At 52.3% G+C, this 16,880-nt stretch overlaps 1 protein-coding gene across 2 annotated transcripts in view; it reads right to left on the bottom strand.

Moving 5' to 3' along the window:
• The window catches only part of WIPI1 (WD repeat domain, phosphoinositide interacting 1), a 66,492-nt gene that overhangs the window by 31,570 nt on the left and 18,042 nt on the right, over window positions 1-16,880 (bottom strand). For both annotated transcript variants that reach the window (XR_012754394.1, XM_075351543.1), the window contains exons 2-3: window positions 2,344-2,426; window positions 716-885 (exon numbers count right to left, since the gene is read on the bottom strand). Coding sequence is in view for 1 of the 2 variants with exons in the window: in XM_075351543.1 (XP_075207658.1) it covers window positions 716-885; window positions 2,344-2,426 (253 nt within the window). In the remaining variant the exon portion in view is untranslated. The remainder of the gene's footprint in view (window positions 1-715; window positions 886-2,343; window positions 2,427-16,880) is intronic.

Genomic DNA, 16,880 nt, shown 5'->3' with positions numbered 1-16,880 from the left:
CTCCCCATCGTCCCGCGTGCTCCCAGAGCGCCCCCCTCCCCATCGTCCCGCGTGCTCCCAGAGCGCCCCCCTCCCCATCGTCCCGCGTGCTCCCAGAGCGCCCCCCTCCCCATCGTCCCGCGTGCTCCCAGAGCGCCCCCCTCCCCATCGTCCCGCGTGCTCCCAGAGCGCCCCCCTCCCCATCGTCCCGCGTGCTCCCAGAGCGCCCCCCTCCCCATCGTCCCGCGTGCTCCCAGAGCGCCCCCCTCCCCATCGTCCCGCGTGCTCCCAGAGCGCCCCCCTCCCCATCGTCCCGCGTGCTCCCAGAGCGCCCCCCTCCCCATCGTCCCGCGTGCTCCCAGAGCGCCCCCCTCCCCATCGTCCCGCGTGCTCCCAGAGCGCCCCCCTCCCCATCGTCCCGCGTGCTCCCAGAGCGCCCCCCTCCCCATTGTCCCGCGTGCTCCCAGAGCGCCCCCCTCCCCATTGTCCCGCGTGCTCCCAGAGCGCCCCCCTCCCCATCGTCCCGTGTGCTCCCAGAGCGCCCCCCTCCCCATCGTCCCGCGTGCTCCCGGAGCGAAGTTAATGTGAATGTGCATGGGTTTGCGTTATTGTGCGCAGCGAGAGTACTTGTGTGCTTGAATGTCCATAACGAGCATGCATTGCCTTCTGCCCCAATCCTCGTTTTACCTAGAGCCACCATCAGAATCCCACCTGGTTACAGAATGTCACCACATACCTGTCTGTTGAGTCTGATGGACAGGATGTTGCCGGAGTAGTTGTAGTTGCAGATTTCTGTTCCTTTCTTAAAATGGAAGACATTCATTTGACGAGGCTTGGAGTGACTGACTACTACCACGAGACTGCTGGAGAAGAGACGCTCAACGATATATACATCTGAGAGGTCATCTACAAAAGACATGTACAAAAGTGAGACAGGAAAGTAAAGCAAGAGCAGGGGAGTGAGCCACAAGACAGGGCCGGGGCAGAGGAGCAAGCGAACGAGCCAAGAGCAGGGGAGTGAGCCACAAGGCAGGGCCGTGGCCGAGGAAGCAAGCGAACGAGCCAAGAGCAGGGGAGTGAGCCACAAGGCAGGGCCGGGGCCGAGGAAGCAAGCGAACGAGCCAAGAGCAGGGGAGTGAGCCACAAGGCAGGGTCGGGGCCGAGGAAGCAAGCAAACGAGCCAAAAGCAGGGGAGTGAGCCACAAGGCAGGGCCGGGGCAGAGGAGCGAGCCAAGAGCAGGGAAGTGAGCCACAAGGCAGGGCCGGGGCCGAGGAAGCAAGCGAACGAGCCAAGAGCAGGGGAGTGAGCCACAAGGCAGGGCCGGGGCCGAGGAAGCAAGCGAACGAGCCAAGAGCAGGGGAGTGAGCCACAAGGCAGGGCCAGGGCCGAGGAAGCAAGCGAACGAGCCAAGAGCAGGGGAGTGAGCCACAAGGCAGGGCCGGGGCAGAGGAGCGAGCCAAGAGCAGGGGAGTGAGCCACAAGGCAGGGCCGGGGCAGAGGAGCGAGCAAACGAGCCAAAAGCAGGGGAGTGAGCCACAAGGCAGGGCCGGGGCAGAGGAGCGAGGCAAGAGCAGGGGAGTGAGCCACAAGGCAGGGCCGGGGTAGAGGAGCGAGCAAACGAGCCAAAAGCAGGGGAGTGAGCCACAAGGCAAGGCCGGGGCAGAGGAGCGAGCAAACTAGCCAAGAGCATGGGAGTGAGCCACAAGGCAGGGCCGGGGCAGAAGAGTGAGCGAACGAGCCATGAGGCAAGGCAAGCAAGCCACAAGGCAAGGCCGGGGCAGAGGAGCGAGTCATGAGGCAGGGCAAGCAAGCAAGCCACAAGGCAGGGCCGGGGCAGAGGAGTGAGCGAACGAGCCATGAGGCAAGGCAAGCAAGCCACAAGGCAAGGCCGGGGCAGAGGAGCGAGCCATGAGGCAGGGCAAGCAAACGAGCCACAAGGTAGAGCCATGGCAGAAGAGCAAGCGAACGAGGCATGAGCAGGGCAAGCAAGCGAGCCATAAGGCAGAGCCGGAGCATAGGAAGCAAGCGAATGAGCCGTGATTCAGGGCAAGCAAGAGAGCCACAAGGTAGTGCCATGGCAGAAGAGCGAGCCATGAGGCAGACATTTAGCCTTTAAAGATCACCACAACACTATATCTCTCCTGCAGTGGTCGCAGCTGACAATTTGTTGCAGAATTGGATTGCACTGACCACCATTACAATTACTTTTTGGGAGTACAGATACTAAAGTGCAGCTTTAGGCTAGGTTTATGTAAGTTTCTTGAACGTAGCCTTATCTGATGAGGAGTCCTGGGCAGTTATCCACCCAACCAATCACCAGCAGCCACTGACCCACCCCCTTCTACAGACATTGAGACCTTTACCGTTTTCATGAACGAGGTCGAGCTGCTCCACCGAGGACAGAGAGAAGAGCTTGTACCCCATCTTCATTCCGATGGCCAGGGACCTGCAAACACCAATATGGTAAGGAAAAAGTTAAGAGGTCACCTGTAACCTCAGAACCTGCAAAGGCGCCCCCCACCATCACCACCTCACTCACCAGCGATCTACAGGAGGAGCCCACCAGCCATCCCCATCCCTCACTCACCAGCGATCTACAGGAGGAGCCCACCAGCCATCCCCATCCCTCACTCACAAGCGATCTACAGGAGGAGCCCACCAGCCATCCCCATCCCTCACTCACCAGCGATCTACAGGAGGAGCCCACCAGCCATCCCCATCCCTCACTCACCAGCGATCTACAGGAGGAGCCCACCAGCCATCCCCATCCCTCACTCACCAGCGATCTACAGGAGGAGCCCACCAGCCATCCCCATCCCTCACTCACCAGCGATCTACAGGAGGAGCCCACCAGCCATCCCCATCCCTCACTCACCAGCGATCTACAGGAGGAGCCCACCAGCCATCCCCATCCCTCACTCACCAGCGGTCTACAGGAGGAGCCCACCAGCCATCCCCATCCCTCACTCACCAGCGATCTACAGAAGGAGCCCACCAGCCATCCCCATCCCTCACTCGCTATCTATCTACAGGAGGAGCCCACCAGCCATCCCCATCCCTCACTCACCAGCGATCTACAGGAGGAGCCCACCAGCCATCCCCATCCCTCACTCACCAGCGATCTACAGGAGGAGCCCACCAGCCATCCCCATCCCTCACTCACCAGCGATCTACAGGAGGAGCCCACCAGCCATCCCCATCCCTCACTCACCAGCGATCTACAGGAGGAGCCCACCAGCCATCCCCATCCCTCACTCACCAGCGATCTACAGGAGGAGCCCACCAGCCATCCCCATCCCTCACTCACCAGCGATCTACAGGAGGAGCCCACCAGCCATCCCCATCCCTCACTCACCAGCGATCTACAGGAGGAGCCCACCAGCCATCCCCATCCCTCACTCACCAGCGATCTACAGGAGGAGCCCACCAGCCATCCCCATCCCTCACTCACCAGCGATCTACAGGAGGAGCCCACCAGCCATCCCCATCCCTCACTCACCAGCGATCTACAGGAGGAGCCCACCAGCCATCCCCATCCCTCACTCACCAGCGATCTACAGGAGGAGCCCACCAGCCATCCCCATCCCTCACTCACCAGCGATCTACAGGAGGAGCCCACCAGCCATCCCCATCCCTCACTCACCAGCGATCTACAGGAGGAGCCCACCAGCCATCCCCATCCCTCACTCACTAGCGATCTACAGGAGGAGCCCACCAGCCATCCCCATCCCTCACTCACTAGCGATCTACAGAGGAGCCCACCAGCCATCCCCATCCCTCACTCACTAGCGATCTACAGGAGGAGCCCACCAGCCATCCCCATCCCTCACTCACCAGCGATCTACAGGAGGAGCCCACCAGCCATCCCCATCCCTCACTCACCAGCGATCTACAGGAGGAGCCCACCAGCCATCCCCATCCCTCACTCACTAGCGATCTACAGAGGAGCCCACCAGCCATCCCCATCCCTCACTCACCAGCGATCTACAGGAGGAGCCCACCAGCCATCCCCATCCCTCACTCACCAGCGATCTACAGGAGGAGCCCACCAGCCATCCCCATCCCTCACTCACCAGCGATCTACAGGAGGAGCCCACCAGCCATCCCCATCCCTCACTCACCAGCGATCTACAGGAGGAGCCCACCAGCCATCCCCATCCCTCACTCACCAGCGATCTACAGGAGGAGCCCACCAGCCATCCCCATCCCTCACTCACCAGCGATCTACAGGAGGAGCCCACCAGCCATCCCCATCCCTCACTCACCAGCGATCTACAGGAGGAGCCCACCAGCCATCCCCATCCCTCACTCACCAGCGATCTACAGGAGGAGCCCACCAGCCATCCCCAACCCTCACTCACCAGCGATCTACAGGAGGAGCCCACCAGCCATCCCCATCCCTCACTCACTCACCAGCGATCTACAGGAGGAGCCCACCAGCCATCCCCATCCCTCACTCACTAGCGATCTACAGGAGGAGCCCACCAGCCATCCCCATCCCTCACTCACTAGCGATCTACAGGAGGAGCCCACCAGCCATCCCCATCCCTCACTCACCAGCGATCTACAGGAGGAGCCCACCAGCCATCCCCATCTCTCACTCACCAGCGATCTACAGGAGGAGCCCACCAGCCATCCCCATCCCTCACTCACTAGCGATCTACAGGAGGAGCCCACCAGCCATCCCCATCCCTCACTCACAAGCGATCTACAGGAGGAGCCCACCAGCCATCCCCATCCCTCACTCACCAGCGATCTACAGGAGGAGCCCACCAGCCATCCCCATCCCTCACTCACCAGCGATCTACAGGAGGAGCCCACCAGCCATCCCCATCCCTCACTCACCAGCGATCTACAGGAGGAGCCCACCAGCCATCCCCATCCCTCACTCACTAGCGATCTACAGGAGGAGCCCACCAGCCATCCCCATCCCTCACTCACTAGCGATCTACAGGAGGAGCCCACCAGCCATCCCCATCCCTCACTCACCAGCGATCTACAGGAGGAGCCCACCAGCCATCCCCATCCCTCACTCACTAGCGATCTACAGAGGAGCCCACCAGCTATCACCACTCACTAGTAACCAAAAATTAGTTTCAGTACAGCCAGCTGCCCTTGTCCATGACACAGGTTATTACCCAGAGCTCACCCCCCACCTGACGCACCGCAGCTTATCTCTTACCCCTAGATATCACATGAAGGATCGGGAGTGACTGAAACCCTTTTATACTACTAGATGCTACCATTCCGTAAGGAAGAATGTCAGGGGATGGTTTGCAGAATTTCCCATGAATCTGAAGAAAGTAGTTCTCCAGTCAGTATTCAGGGAAGACTTAACCATTACGGAGATATCAGATAAGAGCTGCTAGAGGAAGGGGGAGGAGCTAGAGCCAGAGAGAAGAGCCGGAGCCGCAAAGAGGAGCCGAAGCCACAGAGAGGAACCGGAGCCACAAAGAGAAACCGAAACCAGGAGGGAGGAGCCAGAGCGAGGAGCTAGATGACAGGGGAGGAGATAGAGAGAAGAGCTAGAGGCAGGAAGTACAGGGAGGAGTTCGAGGGAGAAACTAGGGCCAGAGGGAGGAGAAAGAGGGAGGACCTGCTCTCCTGTGAATGGCGGCTGAGCGTGGCATTCATAGGAGAGCAGCGTATCCGCTCTACAGAGCGGATGATGACACTGACTATACGGATGATAACGTAGACGCTGATGAAGTAAGGTGATTCCCTGCAGGGTATATAATAAAAAACAAACATGCGGCGCCAATCTCAGCGCGTTATCAAAGCGACTCTCTGGTGCCCTTTTTTTTACTGAAGTTTTATGCACTCACCTTTTGCCACAAAACTTCAGGCATATATGACTTTTCCAAAGTCTCCTTATCCGGGTCTGCTGCTTGCCTTGAATTGATCCTGTGTATGGTCCTGGCTCGGATTACCACAGGTGAAAAAGTTAAAAATGAAGTAAACCAATTCTGTAGTGGCCGCGCTCCCCGTAGTAATGATTTTAAAAACTCTTGTCCTCAAATGGAATTTATTACTCAAACATACGGAAATAAAAAACGGATACAACGCGTTTCGGCGGGAACAACCGCCTTCCTCAGGTATCTAAATAAAAATGCATCTCACTCTACTTTATAGATAAAAAAATAAATACAATTTACCTGGTATTCAAATAAGGGTGTGGATATAACCACAGCTGTATAATCAGTTTCTTAGTTCACTTCAACTCTAGTGGTTCATTAAAAACAAATCCACAAACAACAAATCACTTAAAAGAATCATAAAACTAAAAACACTGTGAGCATTTATCAATAAAATTACTATCAATAAGATTTATCAAATAAAAAGTAGTACAACAAAAAAAATTAGATAAAAATTCTTTAAAAAAACAAATTTAAAATCTTATTATATTTTTTTTTTCTTTTTCATTATATTTAGACAGGGATGTATACTATATTCTTTCCACAATATCATTAAGGCCATTAGGATGCAATGTTTGAAGGCGGTAAATCCAATATGTTTCTTTGCGATTGAGCAAAGAATTTCTATTGATCGTTTCCATAGGTATCTGTTCTAGAGGTGTCACCCTTATATTAAAATTCTTTTCATGCTTGAGTAGTATATGTCTTGATAAACTATGTTTTAAAACCCCATTTTTTGCTCTATTTCTGTGCCCGTTCATACGAGCACGTAACGTCTGTGTCGTGCGTCCCACGTACTGTAGCCCACAGCTACAGTCGATAACATAAATAATATAATCGCTATCGCAACTCAGATTTTGTTTTATTTTAATTAATTCGCCTGTACTTTTACTTGTAATCTGTTTTGCTCCATGGTTTATAATTCCACACGTACGACATTTCCTAGAACTACATCTAAAAACGCCAATCACCTGATCTTCATTTTTTTCTATCCTTGCTGATTTTTTTTTATTTTTTTATTTTCTCTTAATCTACTTGGGGCTATTAAGCGTTTTATTGTTTTCCCCCCTCCTAAATGTTATATTTGGTTCCTCAGGCAAATATTTTCCCAAAATCAGATCCCGTTTTAGAATATACCAATATTTTTTCAGAATCATACGTATCATCTTATTCCCTCTATTATAGGTCATAATAAAATTAAATTTCCACCTGCCTCCTTCTCTGTCATTTGTTTTTTTTACACATCACCTCATTTTTTTCCCCTTCTTTCTTACCCAAAAAATCCTCCTGTTTTTTTCCTCTGTTTTTTTCATATGCAGCATGAACCAATTTTTTGGGATATTTCTTTTCCTTAAATCTTTTATTTATGTAGACGCTGATGAAACAGATGATGACGCGGACGCTGATGGTGAGGAGGATGCCGATAAGGACGTGGATGATGAGGACGCTTATTTGAGTTACACCTCTAACAATCAAGTATTACGGCATCATACACAACTTTAGTCATGATGTGACCCTCACTATTAATTTTCTATGTTGACATGGTGAATGAGGAGGACAACACAAAAAAGAAGAACAGAAGAACTGTCTACCCTTGTGTGGGTGGGAAGCGGTGGTGCATGGGAATACACCGCAGTAAAGGAACCTTCCAATTGACCGTCTGGATACAGTCATCCGGTGGGGTTGAGAAGTCTGGGATTATCCACACTTGGTTCACTGTGATTAGTCAGCCTGTCACCATTGTCAGTTGTCACGTGGATGTGTCCATCAGTTATGTCCCCGGTCGCACTAAAAACTCACTAAGACAAAATATTAGTGGCAGGGCAGCACCTCCACGGTGTAGAGGACCAGTTCACACCACGTGTCCTGCTTGGATACCCAATAGTTGTACTGCACAGAGGAATCATGAAGGACAGTGCTACGGTTGGCTCTGTAATCCTTCACCAGCTTCATAAACTTTTTCCTCCTTGTCAGAGTACCAGGTGCATCAGGGCCTGGAAGGGTCTAAGGTCCCAGACCTTCGGTAGTGTTCCCCAGCCTCTTATGGTCCTGCTGTGTGTCTCCCTCCTCTCTGCTTCTTGGTTGTCCTATGACCTCTGCCACCAGCATTGTCAGATGGAAGGTTTTTTTAACAATTCTTTAACCATAGCCTTCTGGTATTGCACCATTTTACTAGCCCCCTTGACCACAGGAAGGAGAGATCTAAAGTTCTTGTAGCGTGGGTCGAGAAGGGTGAACAACCAGTATTCAGTTTTGCCCAAAATGCGTACATCATGAAGGTCCTTGGAAAGGCAGCAAGATATAAAGTCTGCCATGTGTGGCAGACTCCCAACAAGCAAGACTTCCCTGTGCCCACCAGATGGACAACTCCATCTCCTCCTCTTCAGGCCATCCACGCTGAACAGACGGAATGAAGCTGGTGTGGGTAGTACCTTCTGTAGTGGAGGCAACCATCTCCTATATCTCCTCCACAGCCTTCTCCTCTTCATTATCACCCAATCCGCACTGTAACGATGAGATGAGGCTGGGTAGTATCCTGTGAACTTTCCTCCTCCATCTCCACCAGGTCCTCACACATAGCTTCCTCTTTCATTGTAAGCAGCGAGCGTTTCATTACACACAGCAGCAGGATGGTTACGGTCATGCTCGCCGGGCGAGATGTTCGTGAACTCACTGGGCCGCATTACACAGAAAACCCAGAGAGGCTTGACTGTGAACCTACAATTTTGTTTCCTCCTGAGCCCCTTATGGTGAGGGTGTTATGCTGCAGGTGCGAGCCTGAGTGCCACTCGGGAACCTGGTACTGTGACGGCTGACCCCAGGGGTACGGGAGCGATAGTCACTGGTATTAGGTTGTAGCAGCAGCAGAAGTCGAGATTGCATCTAGGATGGAGGATACAGCAGGCAGCGACCAAAACTGATACTTGCAGACACGGGTATCGTGTAAGCCAGCCAGCGAGGATGATAGAGGCAGCAGTGGAACAGCAAGGTAATACAGCGCTGAAATGTAAATAAATGTCAGCAACAGCAGAGCAGCAGCACTGAGGGACCAGACAACTCATTGCCCAGGCACTACTGATAGGGGACCATTAAGTACCTGTGGCCTCCCAGCTGACCTAGGAGGTACTGTACTTCCGGGTTAGGGGGGACGCTGGTCCTATAAGAAAGGGGGCATGGCCACAGGTACACCCTATGGGCAAAGGCCGGAAGCCTGTAAGGTGTACAGACACTCCGGGAGGCAGCAGCATGGGACGGGAACGGATCTGCTACCGCAAGTTTCCTGGATGGGTGAGTAAACAGACGTCCTCGCTCGGGGGAAGGGAGCAGGAGAGTGCGAGGACGCCAGCATTGACGTTACAGTTACGCTGATTATAGCATCATTGTTGCTCACTATCTTGGTTGATTCCTCCAAGTTTTGGAGAACCGCACAGCTATCAGACATCCATGGCTACTTGTCTGTTATGCGCAACAGTTGACTGGAATACCAATGGGCATGTTGGAGCTGGTATTGAACTGGGCCCTCTGCTGCTCCTGGCCAACATATGTAGTGTTGAGTTTCAGCTCATGGGCAGGTTGCAATTCAGACGCTGAGCTGACCTTGCAGCACTGTCAAACAGCCGGCAACTGTAGGCGACTTGTGGAAACGGGCGACAGGCGGCACACCTTTACAACCAGCTCAGGCAAATCTGGATGGGTTTTCAGAAAGCTCTGAACCCCTACATTAACCACATGAGCCAGACATGGTACGTGTGTCATCTTCCCAAGCTTCTGAGCCACCACCAGGATACGGCCATTATCACACTTGACCATTCCTGGTTGGAGGTTGAGCAGCAAGAGCCACAGATCTGTCTGGTCTGTTACACCTTTCAACAACTGTATTTTAGTGTGCGGTTTGTCACCTGAAGAGAGGAGTTTCAGCAGTGCCAGTTCACTGAGGTAGTGCTTCCAGCTTGACTGATAGGGATGACAATTCGAAGATGGAGGATGAAAAGGAGAAGAAGGAGGCGGTGCAGGAACTGGCCTAGGAGGTTGAGGAAACCCTGATGGAACTGTGCCCCATAATTCCAGGGGTCATAGGCATGTATGCCGTCCCCGACTGCAACTCTGTTCCCACCTTCACAAAGGTCACCCCGTGTGCCATAAGGGAAATGTAGCATTACTGGTCACAAGCTCTTGTCCGTAGTTAATTGGACCATCCCAGTAACTGAGTGATGTACTGGGACCTGTGCTTGGTGGGGACGGCACACCGGTTGAGATACTGATGGCCGAGGACAGAGTTGCTGAAAGCCTCTGTGTCCACAAGCCTAAGAAGCATTTCCAGGGCAGGCAGTCTGGAAGTGTTTGGGCCTGTGGGTGGGCATTTCTGCCAGTGTTCCAAGGCCTGGGGCAGAGACAGCTGCACGGGTACAAGGACGTGAAGATGGTTGCTGATGATGTTTGTGAAGGTGCAGAGACAGGTTCAGGGAGGGAGGCATCCACTCTTGTGTCCTGGACCAGACCAGAGCATAGCACAGGGGAAGAGGCAGTGGGGTCAGCCGCAGACAATGATTGTAGACCCAGGCGTTCTGCACACCTAGTCGGGTGTTTAAATGGCAAGTGCCTGAGCATTCTGGCGGTGGTCTGGACCCAATGAGCTTGGTACGGCACAGGTTGAAAATGACAGCTATATTCTGCATTTCCTGTAAAAAAAAAAAAAATCGACATACTAGGGAACAGCTAACCCTCAGCCTGGGATCTGCCCACGTGTGCGTGCTCTGAGGAACAGATCATAGAATGGTAGAGATGGACGGGACCTCTAGGGTCACCATGTCCAGTCCCCGGCTCACAGAAGGTTTCACTATATCATCCCACACAGATGCTTGTCCAGCCTCTCTGAAGACTTCCAGTGATGGAGACCTCACCACCTCTTGTCGTCGCCTGTTCCACTCGATCACCTTCACTGTCAAAAAGTTTTCTAATATCTAATATGTCTCCTCTTAATCAGTTTCATTTCATCCAACTTTTTATAGTCTTTCCTTGTGTAAATGAGAATAGCGCTGATCCCTCTATAGTGTCACAGCTCTGCAGATAGTTGTAGACCGCTATTAAGTCTCCTCACAATCAGTTTCATCCATTGCTTCTCCTCTTTCCTTGTGTAAATGAGAATAGCGCTGATCCCTCTATAGTGTCACAGCTCTGCAGATATTTGTAGACGGCTATTAAGTCTCCTCACAATCCGTTTCATCCATTGCTTCTTCTCTTTCCTTGTGTAAATGAGAATAACGCTGATCCCTCTATAGTGTGACAGCCCTGCAGATATTTGTAGACGGCTATTAAGTCTCCTCACAATCCGTTTCATCCACTGCTTCTCCTCTTTCCTTGTGTAAATGAGAATAGCGCTGATCCCTCTATAGTGTCACAGCTCTGCAGATATTTGTAGATGGCTATTAAGTCTCCTCACAATCCGTTTCATCCATTGCTTCTTCTCTTTCCTTGTGTAAATGAGAATAGCGCTGATCCCTCTATAGTGTGACAGCCCTGCAGATATTTGTAGACGGCTATTAAGTCTCCTCACAATCAGTTTCATACACTGCTTCTCCTCTTTCCTTGTGTAAATGAGAATAGCGCTGATCCCTCTATAGTGTGACAGCCCTGCAGATATTTGTAGACGGCTATTAAGTCTCCTCAATCAGTTTCATACACTGCTTCTCCTCTTTCCTTGTGTAAATGAGAATAGCGCTGATCCCTCTATAGTGTGACAGCCCTGCAGATATTTGTAGACGGCTATTAAGTCTCCTCACAATCCGTTTCATCCATTGCTTCTCCTCTTTCCTTGTGTAAATGAGAATAGCGCTGATCCCTCTATAGTGTGACAGCCCTGCAGATATTTGTAGACGGCTATTAAGTCTCCTCACAATCCGTTTCATCCATTGCTTCTCCTCTTTCCTTGTGTAAATGAGAATAGCGCTGATCCCTCTATAGTGTGACAGCCCTGCAGATATTTGTAGACGGCTATTAAGTCTCCTCACAATCAGTTTCATACACTGCTTCTCCTCTTTCCTTGTGTAAATGAGAATAGCGCTGATCCCTCTATAGTGTGACAGCCCTGCAGATAGTTGTAGATGGCTATTAAGTCTCCTCACAATCCGTTTCATCCACTGCTTCTCCTCTTTCCTTGTGTAAATGAGAATAGCGCTGATCCCTCTATAGTGTGACAGCTCTGCAGATATTTGTAGACCGCTATTAAGTCTCCTCACAATCCGTTTCATCCACTGCTTCTCCTCTTTCCTTGTGTAAATGAGAATAGCGCTGATCCTTCTATAGTGTCACAGCCCTGCAGATATTTGTAGATGGCTATTAAGTCTCCTCACAATCCGTTTCATACACTGCTTCTCCTCTTTCCTTGTGTAAATGAGAATAGCGCTGATCCCTCTATAGTGTGACAGCTCTGCAGATATTTGTAGACCGCTATTAAGTCTCCTCACAATCCGTTTCATCCACTGCTTCTCCTCTTTCCTTGTGTAAATGAGAATAGCGCTGATCCTTCTATAGTGTCACAGCCCTGCAGATATTTGTAGATGGCTATTAAGTCTCCTCTCAGTCTTCTTTTTGGCAGCTAAACATTTCTAGATCCTGTAACCGTTCCTCATAGGATATGGTTTGTAGACTGATCACACTTCTCTGAACTTGCTCCAGTTGGTTGATGTCTTTTTTTATAACGTGGTGCCCAGAACTGGACCCAGTATTCCAGAGCTGCATTCACGGGACCAGTCACACCAGATCACTATGTATGGCAATGAATGGGTCCCATCAAATCCCCAGTATATTGGTACTGCCCACTCCCTCACTATAATAATATATAAATAGTCAGGTCCTGGTGTAATAGCCAGTCCGGTCTCATCAATGATAATGGTTTCACCCAGAGGTCCAATCACTCCCCTTATATCCCCAATAGTGCTGCCTCTCCTACCGGTCTGTATGTCCATGCCTAATGAGATAACGTAGCAGACCCTTTACTCCTATATTAAATGGGACTTCCCCTTCCCTAATGTGATAATGGACAGGTCCTGTTACCCCACCTCTAATATTGGTATTACCCTTTCCCTGATGTGATAATGGACAGGTCCTGTTACACCACCTAATAATGGTATTCCCCTTTCCCTAATTTGATAATGGGCAGGTCCTGTTACCCCCTCCCTAATAATGGTATTCCCCTTTCCCTAATGTGATAATGGACCAGTCCTCTTACGCCCCTAATAATGGCATTTCCCTTTCCCTAATGTGATAATGGACCAGTCCTCTTACCCCCCTAATAATGGCATTTCCCTTTCCCTAATGTGATAATGGACCAGTCCTATTACCCCCCTAATAATGGTATTCCCCTTTCCCTAATGTGATAATGGGCAGGTCCTGTTACCCCCCCCCTAATAATGGCATTCCCCTTTCCCTAATGTGATAATTGGCCGGTCCTCTTACCCCCCTAATAATGGTATTACCCTTTCCCTAATGTGATAATGGACCAGTCCTCTTACCCCCCTTAATAATGGTATTACCCTTTCCCTAATGTGATAACACTGGACATTTTCTCTTTTTCTTCCTTGGAAGTTGGAGCGCTTGTGATAACCCCGTGTGAGTGCAGCAGTGATATCATCTCCCATCATCTGTAGAGAGTTGGAGAAGACATTACTGATTCTGAAGCACTGATGTTCCCGCAGCACTCGGGGTCTTTCTGTTGCCTTCTCCCGGTTCTGGGCCGGCCCCTGCCTTCTCCCGGTTCTGGGCCGGCCCCTGCCTTCTCACTTGGTGCATCAGAGATGCCATCCGAGCAGCAGGGCCACTACCGTTACATCTCCACCGATGGTCCAGGTGTAGTCCCTGTACTTCATGTGTTTCATCAACAGTTCCACGTTCTCGTACGTTTCTCTTTCACGTGTGCAGCATCGCCAGCAGGTATTGAACATCACTATTGTGTAAGAAGATGGCCTAGAGGCCAAACACTGAGGAATCAATAACCAGACCCCACCACTTCTGCTCACAACCCATCAATGTCGGGGCCGGAGCGCAGGTTATCAACTGTCCAAAATTGCGTTGTCATCTTGCCAACTATGAAAGGCAGGAACTATTCTACCAGCAAATGCTGTCCTTGAAGTCGTGAAGCCAGTAACTCTGCAATTGCTTCAAAGAATCCGCGTCACTCCCCATCTCTGACCGATGGACTGCGACATCTCCATCATCTGCCTCCTCCAGGCGCCATGTCTCTGGGGGTCAGAGTCTGATCACTCCCCATCTCTGACCGATGGACTGCGACATCTCCATCATCTGCCTCCTCCAGGCTCCATGTCTCTGGGGGTCAGAGTCTGGTCACTCCCCATCTCTGACCGATGGACTGCGACATCTCCATCATCTGCCTCCTCCAGGCTCCATGTCTCTGGGGGTCAGAGTCTGATCACTCCCCATCTCTGACCGATGGACTGCAACATCTCCATCATCTGCCTCCTCCAGGCTCCATGTCTCTGGGGGTCAGAGTCTGGTCACTCCCCATCTCTGACCGATGGACTGCGACATCTCCATCATCTGCCTCCTCCAGGCTCCATGTCTCTGGGGGTCAGAGTCTGGTCACTCCCCATCTCTGACCGATGGACAGCGACATCTCCATCATCTGCCTCCTCCAGGCTCCATGTCTCTGGGGGTCAGAGTCTGATCACTCCCCATCTCTGACCAATGGACTGCGACATCTCCATCAGCTGCCTCCTCCAGGCTCCATGTCTCTGGGGCGCAGAGTCTGGTCACTCCCCATCTCTGACCGATGGACTGCGACATCTCCATCAGCTGCCTCCTCCAAGCTCCATGTCTCTGGGGGTCAGAGTCTGGTCACTCCCCATCTCTGACCGATGGACTGCGACATCTCCATCAGCTGCCTCCTCCAGGCTCCATGTCTCTGGGGCGCAGAGTCTGGTCACTCCCCATCTCTGACCAATGGACTGCGACATCTCCATCATCTGCCTCCTCCAGGCTCCATGTCTCTGGGGCTCAGAGTCTGATCACTCCCCATCTCTGACCATGGACCTCCCCTGATGTGATAATGGACCAGCCGTGTTACTCCTCTCTAATAATGGTACCTCTCTGATGTTATAACGGACTGGTACTGTTACCCCTCACTAATAATGGGCCGGTCCTGTTACCCCTTTCTAATAATGCTACCTCCCCTGATTTAATAATGGGAAGGTCCTGTTACCTCTCTCTAATAATAGTACCTCCTCTGCTGTGATAATGGACCTGTCCTGTTACCCACCCAACAATGGTACCTCCCCTGATTTGATAATGGGCCAGTCCTGTTACCTCTATCTAATAATTGTAACTCCCCTGATGTGAATGTACAGATCCTGTTACCGCCCCCCCAATAATGGTACCTCCCCTGAGTGATAATGGGCCGATCCTGTTAATGGGCTGGTCCTGATGTGATAATGGGCCAGTCCTGTTACCCCTCTCTAATAATGGTTCTGCCCCTGTTGCTCCTCTCTAGTAATGGTTCTGTCTGTTATAATGGCTCTGCCCCGGTTACCCCTCTCTAGTAATGGCTCTGCCCCGGTTACCCCTCTCTAATAATGGCTCTGCCCCGGTTACCCCTCTCTAGTAATGGCTCTGCCCCGGTTACCCCTCTCTAGTAATGGCTCTGCCCCGGTTACCCCTCTCTAGTAATGGCTCTGCCCCGGTTACCCCTCTCTAGTAATGGCTCTGCCCCGGTTACCCCTCTCTAGTAATGGCTCTGCCCCGGTTACCCCTCTCTAGTAATGGCTCTGCCCCGGTTACCCCTCTCTAGTAATGGCTCTGCCCCGGTTACCCCTCTCTAGTAATGGCTCTGCCCCGGTTACCCCTCTCTAGTAATGGCTCTGCCCCGGTTACCCCTCTCTAGTAATGGCTCTGCCCCGGTTACCCCTCTCTAGTAATGGCTCTGCCCCGGTTACCCCTCTCTAGTGATGGCTCTGCCCCGGTTACCCCTCTCTAGTGATGGCTCTGCCCCGGTTACCCCTCTCTAGTGATGGCTCTGCCCCGGTTACCCCTCTCTAGTGATGGCTCTGCCCCGGTTACCCCTCTCTAGTGATGGCTCTGCCCCGGTTACCCCTCTCTAGTGATGGCTCTGCCCCGGTTACCCCTCTCTAGTGATGGCTCTGCCCCGGTTACCCCTCTCTAGTGATGGCTCTGCCCCGGTTACCCCTCTCTAGTGATGGCTCTGCCCCGGTTACCCCTCTCTAGTGATGGCTCTGCCCCGGTTACCCCTCTCTAGTGATGGCTCTGCCCCGGTTACCCCTCTCTAGTAATGGCTCTGCCCCGGTTACCCCTCTCTAGTAATGGCTCTGCCCCGGTTACCCCTCTCTAGTAATGGCTCTGCCCCGGTTACCCCTCTCTAGTAATGGCTCTGCCCCGGTTACCCCTCTCTAGTAATGGCTCTGCCCCGGTTACCCCTCTCTAGTAATGGCTCTGCCCCGGTTACCCCTCTCTAGTAATGGCTCTGCCCCGGTTACCCCTCTCTAGTAATGGCTCTGCCCCGGTTACCCCTCTCTAGTAATGGCTCTGCCCCGGTTACCCCTCTCTAGTAATGGCTCTGCCCCGGTTACCCCTCTCTAGTAATGGCTCTGCCCCGGTTACCCCTCTCTAGTAATGGCTCTGCCCCGGTTACCCCTCTCTAGTAATGGCTCTGCCCCGGTTACCCCTCTCTAGTAATGGCTCTGCCCCGGTTACCCCTCTCTAGTAATGGCTCTGCCCCGGTTACCCCTCTCTAGTAATGGCTCTGCCCCGGTTACCCCTCTCTAGTAATGGCTCTGCCCCGGTTACCCCTCTCTAGTAATGGCTCTGCCCCGGTTACCCCTCTCTAGTAATGGCTCTGCCCCGGTTACCCCTCTCTAGTAATGGCTCTGCCCCGGTTACCCCTCTCTAGTAATGGCTCTGCCCCGGTTACCCCTCTCTAGTAATGGCTCTGCCCCGGTTACCCCTCTCTAGTAATGGCT

This window comes from Anomaloglossus baeobatrachus, chromosome 5 (assembly GCF_048569485.1).
Source record: "Anomaloglossus baeobatrachus isolate aAnoBae1 chromosome 5, aAnoBae1.hap1, whole genome shotgun sequence".
Taxonomy (NCBI): Eukaryota; Metazoa; Chordata; class Amphibia; order Anura; family Aromobatidae; genus Anomaloglossus; species Anomaloglossus baeobatrachus.
The sequence above is the reverse complement of the archived record's forward strand: the minus strand, read 5'-3'. Positions and strand labels throughout refer to the sequence as shown.